This window comes from Eumetopias jubatus, unplaced genomic scaffold (genome assembly GCF_037043125.1).
Source record: "Eumetopias jubatus isolate StellerSeaLion01/CBP00866 unplaced genomic scaffold, mEumJub1_p1.0 scaffold_1, whole genome shotgun sequence".
NCBI classification, from domain to species: domain Eukaryota; kingdom Metazoa; phylum Chordata; class Mammalia; order Carnivora; family Otariidae; genus Eumetopias; species Eumetopias jubatus.
Window position 1 is genome coordinate 48,343,728 of NW_028274807.1, and position 12,731 is coordinate 48,356,458.

The following is a 12,731-nucleotide window of genomic DNA, read 5'->3' on the forward strand; positions in this document are numbered from 1 at the left end:
CACTCCCCCTGCTTGTGTTCCCTCTCTCGCTGTGTCTCTCTCTGCCAAATAAATAAATAAAATCTTTAAAAAAAAAGCATCTTCTTCAGTTTCCTTAGGTTCCAATTAATCAGAGAAGAACCATGAGTGAGGGGCTGCCTATTGGAACAAAGGGATTCAGAGCAATGGGGCAGCGGCTCCCATCAGAGCCATGTGTGATCATGACCCTTCATCAATTTCTTCTGCAAGCATGCATGAATTGCTCTGGTTTTTCTCTTCTAAAAGCCAGGTGAAGATATCTGGTGTCGGTGGAACCCATCCATGACGAAGTACCTTTATGAGGGCAGCAGGACCAAATATCAAAGCCAAATTATATCTCACCCAATATACTCAATTAATGTCCATAATGGTCTCTTTACAAGATAGTTTATTTTTGTAACCTAAGTCTGGTTATGGATTCTGGGGAACAAAGAAAAATAGCTACAGACACTTGCCCAAAATGCATGCCAAGAAAAGCAAATGGAAAGAGAGTGAAACGTAAGATGAACTTGATAAAGGAAGAGATATACCTTAATGAGATTTGTGTAATTCAAAGCATACTGACAAGTGTCTACAAAGATGGAAATGGAAGGATACATCAAAATATGTGAGGATTTATGGCTCAAGTGCTTTTCATAGAAACTGTCTATGAAAAAGATTGTATAGCATTAATCACAGGTGATATCTGTGGTAAAAGAGAGAAAATATGGCACAGTTCAGGAGTCTCTAGGCCAGAACAGATAGTGTCTTAGTTTTAAATCTTAGAACTTAAAACTGTCTTAAAACAGATAGTGCCTTGGTTTTAAATCTTCTCTGCCATTTGCTATCATCGTGGTCTTAAGTCCCTTCGTCTCTCCGAGGTTTCCTCTCCTCATTTATAAAATATACAGGGGTGCCTGAGTGGCTCAGTCGGTTAAGCATCTGCCTTCAGCTCAGGTCATGATCCCGGGGTCCTGGGATCGAGCCCCGTACTGGGTTCCCTGCTGAGCAGGGAGTCTGCTGCTCCCTCTGCCCCCCCCATCTCATGTGTGCTCTCTTTCCCTCCTTCCCTCCCTCCCTCTCTCTCTCTCTCTCAAATAAACCAATAAAATCTTTTTAAAATTTTAAATACAAAACATTCAACTTAAAAAGCCATTATGAAGAATAAATGAGGTAATCTGTGTGGAAGCATATGAACTGTAAAGAACTCAACAAACATTGGTCATCACCAGAACCCATGTCATGTGGATGGGAATTATGTACTCACGCTAGTGCCTCTAATCTAAGGCACCCTGTTAGGAACCTGAGGAGGAGGCTGTAGCAAAAGCTTACATTTGATGTTCTCTCACAAAAGCTACAAACTCAGGATCACTGGCATACAGTTCCAATATTCTCATTCTTTCTTGAATTTCCTTAGAAAAGAAAAAGAGACCATACATTGTATTAGAAAAACCTTCTGGGCTATTCAGGGGAGAGCTATAGGAAAGAATGGCCTTTTCAGAGAAATGGGAGGTTTGGATATTGCAGGAATCACTCTGAAAAACCCAGACATATACTCCTAAGGAAGGGAAGGAGGAGAGAGAGTGTTTGCTAATAATGGAAAAAGAAACCACTAGCACACATGCTCACACATGCAGCACACATGCGTACACATGCACATACACCAGCAGCAGCAGCACAGCAGCAACAAAAAAAGCAGTCTCCTACCTCACTGGAAAGCTCACTGTTCTCATACATTTGCCTGATTTCTTCTCTGCTCAGACCACCAATCATCTCTCCACCTGCAGAACTAGAGAAGGGGTGCTGAGGATAGGGTTTCTCAGGCTGCTTGGGTCCGGCCACGTGGCTTTCATACACAGGATTGTATTTAATAGCATTTTCAATGGATGCAAGGCTGTCGGGCTGCCTGCTGGAGTCACAAAAAAAAGTATGGTTGGTTCAGGTTCTTCAGATGCTCAACTACTTAGGAGACTGTTTACCTGCAGCAAGATTTCTGTTGGGCAAGAAAAAGAGGTGGACTGGATACAAATGTGGGAAGGTGACTATGAAAAATATCCAGATCAAGTGTTATCATTATCATCTCCCCAACTACATGGTAAGTGCACTATGGAATTACTGTTTCATGTCTCATTCATCTTTACTTGCCCCACAGTGATTATCAATAAATGTTTATGGGGAAATATGTCTGTCAACAGATAGTATTTCATTAAATGAATATGGCTCCATCATTCCCAGAGTATGCAAATCAAAATCAGTATGTAACCCTGTAACCGCACAGAGAATCTGATAGAAAATAAATATAGGGAGACCTCGGTGAAATTCAATTCAGATCTACAAATATTTACTGAGCATTGATTATATGCCTAGGATTATCCTAGATGCTGATGACACAAAGAGTTTTTGGAACCCTGTCCTGAATGAGATTATACTCTAATGCAAAGTCAGAGTCAATAAAAAGTATAAGAACAATGATGAAAGTATGTCCTGGGTGCTCTGGGAACCTAGGAGAGGTGACTCCTTAGCCACAACCGAGGGTGAGGGAAGGTAACCTGAACCCAAAGTATAGCTCCTATAGACTCTAGAAGCACAGAAGCAGACTACAAACAGGGATTACAAACACATAATAACTAAAAAGTCTTTGAATCCCTAGCCTACTAAGTTGAGCAGGTTTTATTTCCCCCATTAATGAAGCTACTAAACAGAGAACCAGATTTCAGTTCTTGTCAGATTCTTACCCAGATTTAAAATCTGGCTAATTACAGGGCACCTGGATGGCTCAGTCAGTTGAGTCTCTGACCCTTGGTTTCGGCTCAGGTCATGATCTCATGGGTGGTGAGATCGAGCCCCACAGTGGCCTCTGTGCTCAGCGCGGAGTCTGCTTGAGGATTCTCTCCCTCTGCTCCTCTACCCAGTCATGCGTGCATGCATGCATGCTCTCTCTCAAATAAATAAATAAATCTTTTTAAAAAAATAAATAAATAAAAATATTGAAATCTGGCTAATTACCACCAGAATGAGCCAAAAGGAACAAATTAACAGATCTGGTCCTTACACGAGGGCCTCACCTCAGGTCCATCACACTTCTAACCATTCCCCAGCACAAAACAAGCATTTTGGCCACATTCAACAATGCCATTCCTTCAGTGTGCCCATTGAGATTCATGGATGCCTCCCTGACTTTGCTCATGCTCATTCAATTAGTCACCCCCAGAGCAAATATCTACTCTTGTGTCCAGCTAAACATTATAACCATCATTAAAACTTCTAAGACTCTCTTCCCAGGCAAAACAAATTTATCACTCATTGTATTCATACTGCTGCTTATGTTTGTTTCCAATCTGACATCCTTTAAGGACAGGGACCATGTTTTTATTCAACTTTATAGCTATCTCCTCCACCCAGATCCTTATCCAATATTTGGCATATAGTAAGTACAAAATAAATGAGTAAAAGGAACATTTTATTCCATTAGAGAGCAATTTTTCTTATTTACCTGATGGACCTCTCTGTTTCTCTCCTAACATAATGAGCCTGAAGAGTCCTGACAAAGAAGAAGACAAGAGCCGAAGAGACAAGCACAAGTCCAACCACGGAGGCAATGGTGATGCCTATGACCAAGGGCTCAGACACAAACTCCTCACAGTGTTCACCTCGGTACCACCAGTTCTCACCCACCCGGCATCTGTAATGAGAAGTAACAAAGTCTAAAAACAGAATCACTGTGTTGAAAACAACAGTGGCAGAACCTTCAGTGGGACTGGGGAAAGGTAGCATAATACATGCTGACCAAGTGAAGCTTTAATAAAGAAGTGAACATAAGAGGGGCGCCTGGGTGGCTCAGTTAAGCGTCTGCCTTCAGCTCAGGTCATGATCCCAGGGTCCTGGGATCGAGTTCCGCATCAGGCTCTCTGCTCAGTGGGGAACCTGCTTCTCCCTCTCCCTCTGCCCGCCGCTCTGCCTACTTGTGATCTCTCTCTGTGTGTCAAATAAATAAAATCTTTAAAAAAAATTAAAAATTAAAAAAAAAGAAGTGAACATAACAGGTTCAATGATCACACAATTTAAGGTTGTGATTAGTGCCTGGTACAGACACAGTAGGTCCTCCCTGACTATTTGTAAATGACTGCATAAAAGACTGACTAGACTTAAAGTGTTCTATTTAACTTCCTTATTTATAATTAACAAAAAAAACAGACCTAGGAAGGAAATAGACTGAGATCACACAATTAGTCAGCAACAGATCTGGGTCTAGAACCCAGGTCTCCAGACTCCTAGTGTCCTTTCACCACACTGCAGAGATGTCCCCAACCCCCCAGTCTCCAGACTTGTGCAAAAGTGTCTTCAATTCCAAGAGCAGCAAGGAAATGACTGCTTTTCAAAATAATATTAATTTCTCTGAAAATAAAAAGACGATTTTTCTTTTGAGTTTTCTAGCTAAACTTTATACTTTTTCGTACAGAAGAGTCTAGATCATTCCCCCTCTGTGTCTGGCATCTATAACATTTGCCCATCTTGACATTCATAAACCATCCTCTTATTCATTTTTCTCTGCTTATTCTCAGCATTCTCTCCTTTTACACCCACGTGACTAGTTATTGTGTGGTTCAGAGGTTGATTTGTTTTGTTTTGTTCAAGGATAATGAGCAGGGGAGAATTGTTAGGCTACCTGAATCTGCTCATCTGTCTAATGGAGTTTCTTTGGTTCTGCCTTGTTAAAAAATGGATCTTAGGTACTTAAAATATATTTGTCACAATTTCAAAGACTTTAAATACTTGCTTTTCTTTATTTTTGAACACTCAGTGGGACCAAGGGAAAGCTACAGGCATTCTTAGTCTTGTTGTCAAGTAGACAACAAAATTTCACAGTGTAAAGTATTACTCTTAGCCTAAACCTAATTTGAGTACCAATTGCCTTATCATCACCACTAAGAACCAACACAAAGATCTCCACCTACTCTAATTAAGACACATTTAAGTAATGTTTTTCTTACAGCATCTTAAAAGTATAAAATAAAATAATCAATTGAACTGTATATAATTCAGCCCTATTAATTGACCCAGTCTTCGCATGAGAACTAGATGGCATCCATCTATTGCCTAGATATAACTTCTATAATAAATTTTGCTGTGATTATCCTAAAGTCATAGGTGTAGACCCATCTTCTTCCGAGGAAGTATTTTTAACATTGGGAAACCAAAATCTCTAACTACAACATACCTACAAATGGCCCCATGTCCAGGCATAATGTCACACTTTCCATCATTCAAGCAGAAGTCAGGCTGTAGGTCACAGAGACTCTGACAGGGTAGTTCTTCCACACTCGAGTACCCAGGGTAGCATCTGCACTCTGCTTCTCCACTCCAAGGGTTGACTAAACACTCAGAAAATTCATTGCATGCCTGAAACTTGCAAGGGTTGGCTTGATCACCTAAAACATAAAAAAAAAAAAAAAACCTAGAGAATCATACAAGAAAAGGCAAAACATAGGAATTGGGGTGCATGAAGCCCCTCCAGAAACACTTCCCCCCCTCCAAAGTACCAAGGGACAGCCCCCTTCCTGAACCATAAAATACACCATCACCACTTAGATTGGAGAGCTTTTGTCAAATTTCTCTGAAACCCAGAGCCAAAGCATAAAACCCAATGATCTGGGTAAGCCTGTTCATTTAGAGAGCATTTAGACACTTTAAAACCCATGCCATGTAACTGTCAATCTAAATTCAACATAGTTTTCATGTACCATTCATTTGCACCAACCCTAACCTACTATAGGCTACCTCTGTTCTATACATGAAGCTAAATGCCTTATCCCACAGTGCGAACAAATAGGAGACAGAGCCCAGAGAACTGATAGGAGCCTTAGGAGTGAGTATAACCCAATCAGAGCAGCTAAGAACATGTGAGATTTGTGGAAGGCAATGTTAGAAAAATAAATCAGCCCTCTACCTTCTTAGGCTATTCCTAATAATATTTTGACTTCAGTAACTTTATTTTTCTTTGATTAGGTAAGAAAAAAATAAAAATTTTAAATAATTAGGATAATAACCAGTCAGAAATTATATAAGACATTGACCATGATGGGTCTTTCATCCCACTTGGTTCTACTATATGTTGTTCACTGGTGAATGGCAATCTGTGAATGGCAAATGATGACATAGATATGAAAGACAGATGAATTAGGTGGAAATAATCCATAGACTCATCTAGATGAAAAAGGATGAGATTCAGCCAAAAAATAGTCTCTTTCCAGAGAATCTAATATGGTTTTGAGAATCACTGATTTCCTTGCTACTCTGGAGATTAAAGATACTTTGCACAAAGTCTTTAAGGCAAGAAAAGTTTCTTGCATCTGAGGAAGTAAAAACAAGCTAATTGGACTACAGTGTGATGAGCAAAGAAGTTAGTTTCACTGGATGACACTGAAGGGGAAATAGGGACCAGACCTTGTGGCTGTTGAACCAGGAAGCCAACTGAAGTATTTCAAGCAGAAAAGTGAAATAATCTGATGTTTTAGGCAGAGCACCCTGGCTGCTGTCTGGGAGAAGGGGTAGGGGAGAGGTAGTAGGGAAACTGGTTCAAATGAGGGGTGATGAATGCTTGGCCTAGACTAGCAGCAATGGAGAAAGAGAAGTACACAGATTTGAGATATATTTAGAATATTCAGAATCAACATAATTTGGGGGTAATGGAAACAGGTATCAGAATGGACTTCCCAGGTTTCTGACTTAAGTAGCTGAGTGGACATGGCTTTAATTTCTCAAGATGGTGAAGCTGACAGAAGGATTAGATTTAGTTAAAAGAGGGGGAGATATGGAAAACAAGAGCTCATTCTTAGATATCTTAAGTTTGATATACACAGGATACATCCAAATTGAGATCATCAAATACATAGTTAGATTTTGATTCTGGAGCTCAGAAGATCTGCATGTAAAAAATGTGGAGAATCACTGATATTTACCTAAGACTTACAATAATGTAAATGGGTAAAACAGCTTAGGAAAATAATATAGAAGGAAAAAGAGTCCAAAATCATTTGGACTTGGCAACTTAAGAGATGCAGCCAGAGCAGATCCAGTGGATAAGTAAAAGAGAGAGCTAGAGCTAGACAGAATAGGTAGAAAAGGGAATGAGAGGTGAACAAGATAATGCGTGTGAACAATCCTTTTAAAAAGAGAATGATATTGATGTCCTATGAAGATATCATTTAATAATTAGCAAGATGTGAAGATTTTGCCTGACATAGTACCCTTTTTCCTTCAAGTAATTAATTCACCTTGACTCAGTATAGAAGAAAATACACAAGAATATTCACTGGATTCCACTAAGAAAACATCATAGTATTCAATACCATTACCTGATTCCACATCAAGGGAGTATTTATCAATAGCCAAGTTCATGGTCTGGTAGGCAGTGGTGCAAAAGTCTTCCAGAATCATGTATACAGCATTGTTGACATTAGGAGGGACAGACTTCACGAACTTCATTCGGCTGTTTACCACAATACTGCCATTTCTAAAGTTCAGGATTTCTAAATTCTGGAACCCTGTGAGATTTGACTGGAGATAGGGAACCAGCTACAATAATGAAAAGTAGTCAGTTTATTTACAAGGTTTTGCATTTTGTTCAAAATATACCAACCCCCACCCAAAAGAACAAGGATGAGCCCCTCCCCCATTTTTCCAAGCTGTATTCTATTTACATTATTTAAACCGTTCATCAATAAAAGTATAAATTTTGAATTATTTGAGAGTCAAGAGATTTTCACAGTGATATTTAGGAACCCATGGAACTCAGACAGTTTTAGATACCCAGGGAGTTTATTCTCTCTGTTTCACTAAAGAATCACAACAGTGAAGGTATCATAAGTACCTACCAAAACACTGGTCTCAGAGTAACATGTGAAAAGAAATTTTAAACTTGTTTCAATCCCATAATTGATGGAATACAATCTTCAGTATCTAAGTTAGTACATCACCCTCATGCTATATTTGTGTTTTCCATTTCTTATATCTATCTGTCTTATTGTTTTCCTACCAAAGCTAGGCCATGACACTATTTGTAAATGAAATGTCCACAACAGACCACACTTTCATTGGCTCAGATCTTCTGTGTTTAGGGGAAAGAGGGTTAGTTCATACATGATTATTCACTAAGGCCCATGTTTCACTTCTAGCGCTTACCAGTTCTAAAAATCTTTGCTCCAGTGCTTTATATTCCAAAGAGTTTTTATTAAACAGATCTTCTGAAAACATCATGTTTGTCACTCGGAGGCTGAAGAAAACCAACAAAGCTCCTGCAGTCTGGGTATGATTCAAGTCATGTCCTTCTGTGGGCTGCACCACAATAGCCCTCTCTGTGGAGTGAACATTTGTAGACATTTCCACATAACTACCAACCTTGCCATTTTCCTCCGGGATTAGCCCAGGCTGATTGTAATCTGTGCCTATCCAGTCCAGTTCTAATGAAATATCCTGAACACCCATAATTACTTCATCCTCTAGCAGGGTGGAGCTTGTGGTTGGAGACACTTTGGTAGACTGTGTCATGGAAGATTTCAGCCAGAGCTTGTCAGTAGTCTGTGGTGTACTTGCCAATGTGTCTCTAGACAATTTCCCTAGGGAAGAAGTTCCTGCCCAAAGTACATCTGATTCTGGCAATATGGTCCCCAAATGTTGCATATCTGGCTTCGTTACTGAAACCTCATTGTCAAACCATTCGTGGTTGGATGATTCTGTAGTTTGTTCCATATCCTCCTTTAGAAATGGTAGCTCTGGTTTATCAGTAGAAGCAGAGATTGCTATAGATGTCAGTAGAAGAGGTGCATTGGTAATTGAGTAATAATCTATGTCAGGTACCTCTGATATTTGCTTGGAGAGAATTAGAGATGCAGATTGAGTTGTGGTCTCTGCAAAGATGGGCATAGTAGGTCCACCAATGAGCTCTTCCTCTGCAAACTTTGTGGATCTATCAAAATGCCCATATTTTAAATAGTCAATACTTTGCCCTGTAGAATCTATTTTGTCATCTATAACTAATTTCTCATCTATACCCTCAGTTGGCAAAAGTGACTCCTGATCTTCAAGCCATGACTTAGACAGTGGTTCAGAACTCTTCTCTAATGAAGTCTCACTCCATGGCCAAGTAATCTGATCTACCTTTTGCCCAGACCCTGAACCTAAACCACTCTCAAATATAAACTCTTTTTCTATGGATGTGTCTGGCATCAAAGTGCTCACTTCTAATTCGTCTTTGACTTTGGAGGCCAAAGAGTCCAAGCCAGAAGGGATAGTTACTTCTTTAGCAAGAAGATCTACAGTGACAGAGGAGGTCAGATATGGTGAGGATGTCAAAGACACTCCAGAGTCTTCCACAGATGGTATTGTTTCCTTTGGCACCAGGTGAGTGAATGGACTTGAAGGCAATTGATGAACAGAAAGAAAATCTTCTGACCCTTCAACTTTGATTAATCCTAAAAATAAAGTTTTCCATTAATTAATCTACAGAGTTGTCAAAATGTATTCCTAGTCCTCCTAATAAAGCCAGCTACTTATGTTTTTTCTCATTAAGTTAGGAGATACAGTTGCTAATTTTTACTCTGATAAATTAGCAAGCAAGAAGAACTCATTATGTTTTTGTGATATGGTACAACCACTCATGAATATACCCCTCTTCCCTGAGGATAATAAGATCTCAGCTATTGAGCTAATTCATCTTCAAACACTTGATTTTTTTATTCCGTGGAAATAAAGAACTGCTGGTAACCATATTGACAACAAAGACTGATCTAGTGGTAACTAAGGGAGAAAATTCCTTAGGAAATTTTGTCTTTGAATTCCCATTTCCTAATTATGTTTATTGCCCATCATTCCTCCAAATTCACTCAGTGTTTAAAATCTTGAACTCATTGTTTATATCTTTGTTCAACTTCCTCTTTCACTATATACTCCATTCATAAGTCACATTGACTTTTCCTTTCCTCCACAACATCTAAATCATCTACTTGTCATTTCTTAATCTCTGCTGTAGCTACCCTATATCAGTTCTCCCTTTCTCAAGCCTAACGCAAGCTAAAATCTCTATACTTGGCCCCCACAATCAATCCTATTAAAAGTTACTATAATAATCTTCTTTGATGTTGTTTATCACTACAATATTCAAGTAAATAAAGTAGTTCTTCAATAATTTAATTAAATTATGTATTCTTTAAAAGGATGTTCAAAGTATCTATTAATTGATCCCCAGCCCAGCCCACCAAGTTCATTTCTTATTATTTACCTATTTGGACTCTCCATTCCAACCAATTAAATCTGACCATTCCCTCTCTCACATGGCTTTCTCAAGACATTTCCTCCTAATAGATGCTACCATGCTTTTCTATTAACCTTAGTCTCTTTCTCTCTTCAAAACCCTGTCATCTGATACAATAAAGTAAAAAAGTATGAAAAGTAATTAGAATCCCTTACCATCTTCTAGTATGTGAGATCCAGAAGTCCTTTCCTTAGAAACCACAGGCAAGCCAGTCTGAAGCACTGCTGGGGTGACAGAATGAAGAGTCAAGCTGCTAACGTCTAAAACCTCTGGGGAAGAACTGAGGCCCACCTTCGAGGGAAAGACTAATTTGAGTGTAGACACTAAATCACCCAAAGGGCTTTCTGACCAGAGTTCCCTGCCAGTGGTTGAGGGAGGACCAGAGCTGAAATCAAGTGGTGAAATACTGCTGGTGGTAGATTCATCTGCTGAGGGCCATTCAGCTTGAAGGGTATTATCCTGGGGGGGAAAAAAAGGCTAAATCATATCATACATAAAAGAAACACATAAAAAATGATTTCAAATATCACCTATGTATACACATTCCTGGATTTTCTAGGGACACAGAGACAATGTAATATTGGTGGGGAGGAGGGTGGGAACATGGGCTCTAGAATCAAACAGAGCTCTCATCAAACCCGTATTCAACCCATATACTAGTTTAAAAATCTAGAGAAAAGTCATATACTTCTTGAATCACATCTGTAAATTGGGGAGAGATGAGATAATATATTCAAAAGATTCTTTGTGGGAAAAAAACTTACCTTGTTTTAGACGGTCCCTTATTCTGTCTTATTAGCTTAAACACTCTAAATACATAATTACTAATATCTATAATTTGATGTCAAAGACCTAAGGACATTGGCCACAGCAGGAAAGAACAATCAGCAATTTTATTAATCGTTCTGAAAGGTATTTAAGTACTTAAGGTTTTTCATTTTGGTAAGAAATGTCACATCAAAATGTGGTCTGGCTACCTCAAAAGAATAGCAACATTATGAAATGGCATCACACTTACAAAATACAATTTTCTCTTTCTAGTGACTTTTTACTAATATAGTAATATAGTACTAATCCTACCTTAAAATTTAACTTCAGGAATAGAAAAGTAGACAGAAACACAATCCTTGAACATGCTAATTATTTAATCATATGAAGACAAATCGACACAAAAAAGTTTAGTGGTGATGCTAATAGGTAAAATGGCCATGGAATTTGGTGAGAGTTTATATACTTCAATCTACGCTGAATTATAAGTAACAAAAAATAAAAAGTGCCATATGTAAAGAAGAAATTCATAAAATATTTCCTAGGTGAAAACTGAAAAAGGAAAATAGAAAAGAACAATCATTCTTTACCTTAATAGCATTAAAACCACATGGAAGCTTTTTAAAAACACCAATATCCAAGCCTCACACCCCAGAGATCCTAACTTAATTGCTTGTGGGTAGGACCCAGACATGGTACTTTTAAAATAGCCCCATAGAGGATACAGGCTGATCGTGTTCTGCCTATAGTATTACAGGCTGGATTTCTAAAATACTTCTTTAGTTGTTGAATTGTTATATTTTCTGTTAGGTAGACCCTTTAAGAAATCTCCCGGTATTGGGTCTAAGATGTTGGCATAGGAAGATACTGAACACAACTCCTCCTACTGACACAACAAATCTACAGCTACATATGGAATAATTTCCTCTGAAAAAAATCTTAAAAACTAGATGAACAGCATCTCCACAACAAAAAATAAAAGAGCCACACTGATTTTGGTAGGAGAGGCAGACATATGCTCTCACCAAAAACGCCACCCAAAGAGTTGCAATCCACAATCGGAATGAAATCTCAAAAACATGGAACTCTTCCCTGAGGAGCAAGGAGTTTGTGCCCCACATTAGGCACCCCAACCCTTGGGTCTGGCACCTGAGAGACCAGCCCCCAAAACATAAAACCATCAGGGATTATGTCCAGAACTGTAGGGAATGGAGAACCTGCCCTTAAAGGACTCTTACAGACTTGCTTGCCCTAGGACCCAGTGCAAAAGCAGCAATACGTTTGTTTCTTTGTTTCATAGAGAGTTTTTGATCTTTTTTTTAATTGAAGTATAGTTAACAAACAATATTATGTTAGTTTTAGGTGTAAAACATAGTGATTCTACAACTCTGTACATTATGCTCTGTTCACAAGTGTAGCTACCATATGTCACCATCCATTGCTATTAAAATATCATTAACTATATTCCCTATTCTGTACCTTTCATCCTCATGACTTATTCATTGCATAGCTGGAAGCCTTCCTTCTCTCTGATAACCACCCATAGCCCTACCATCCTCCCCTCTGATAGCTACCAGTTTGTTCTCTGTATTTATGAGTCTGTTTCTGTTTTTTTTATTGTTGTTGTTTATTTATTCATTTGCATGTGTGTGTATGT

General features: G+C 38.8%; 1 protein-coding gene across 1 annotated transcript in view; it reads right to left on the minus strand.

Moving 5' to 3' along the window:
- IMPG2 (interphotoreceptor matrix proteoglycan 2) overlaps positions 1-12,731 on the minus strand; it is an 80,129-nt gene that overhangs the window by 5,280 nt on the left and 62,118 nt on the right. Inside the window, exons 11-17 of the mRNA XM_028119244.2 lie at positions 10,462-10,765; positions 8,179-9,467; positions 7,353-7,572; positions 5,216-5,426; positions 3,491-3,679; positions 1,705-1,906; positions 1,330-1,409 (exon numbers count right to left, since the gene is read on the minus strand). Of these exons, the coding sequence (XP_027975045.2) occupies positions 1,330-1,409; positions 1,705-1,906; positions 3,491-3,679; positions 5,216-5,426; positions 7,353-7,572; positions 8,179-9,467; positions 10,462-10,765 (2,495 nt within the window). The remainder of the gene's footprint in view (positions 1-1,329; positions 1,410-1,704; positions 1,907-3,490; positions 3,680-5,215; positions 5,427-7,352; positions 7,573-8,178; positions 9,468-10,461; positions 10,766-12,731) is intronic.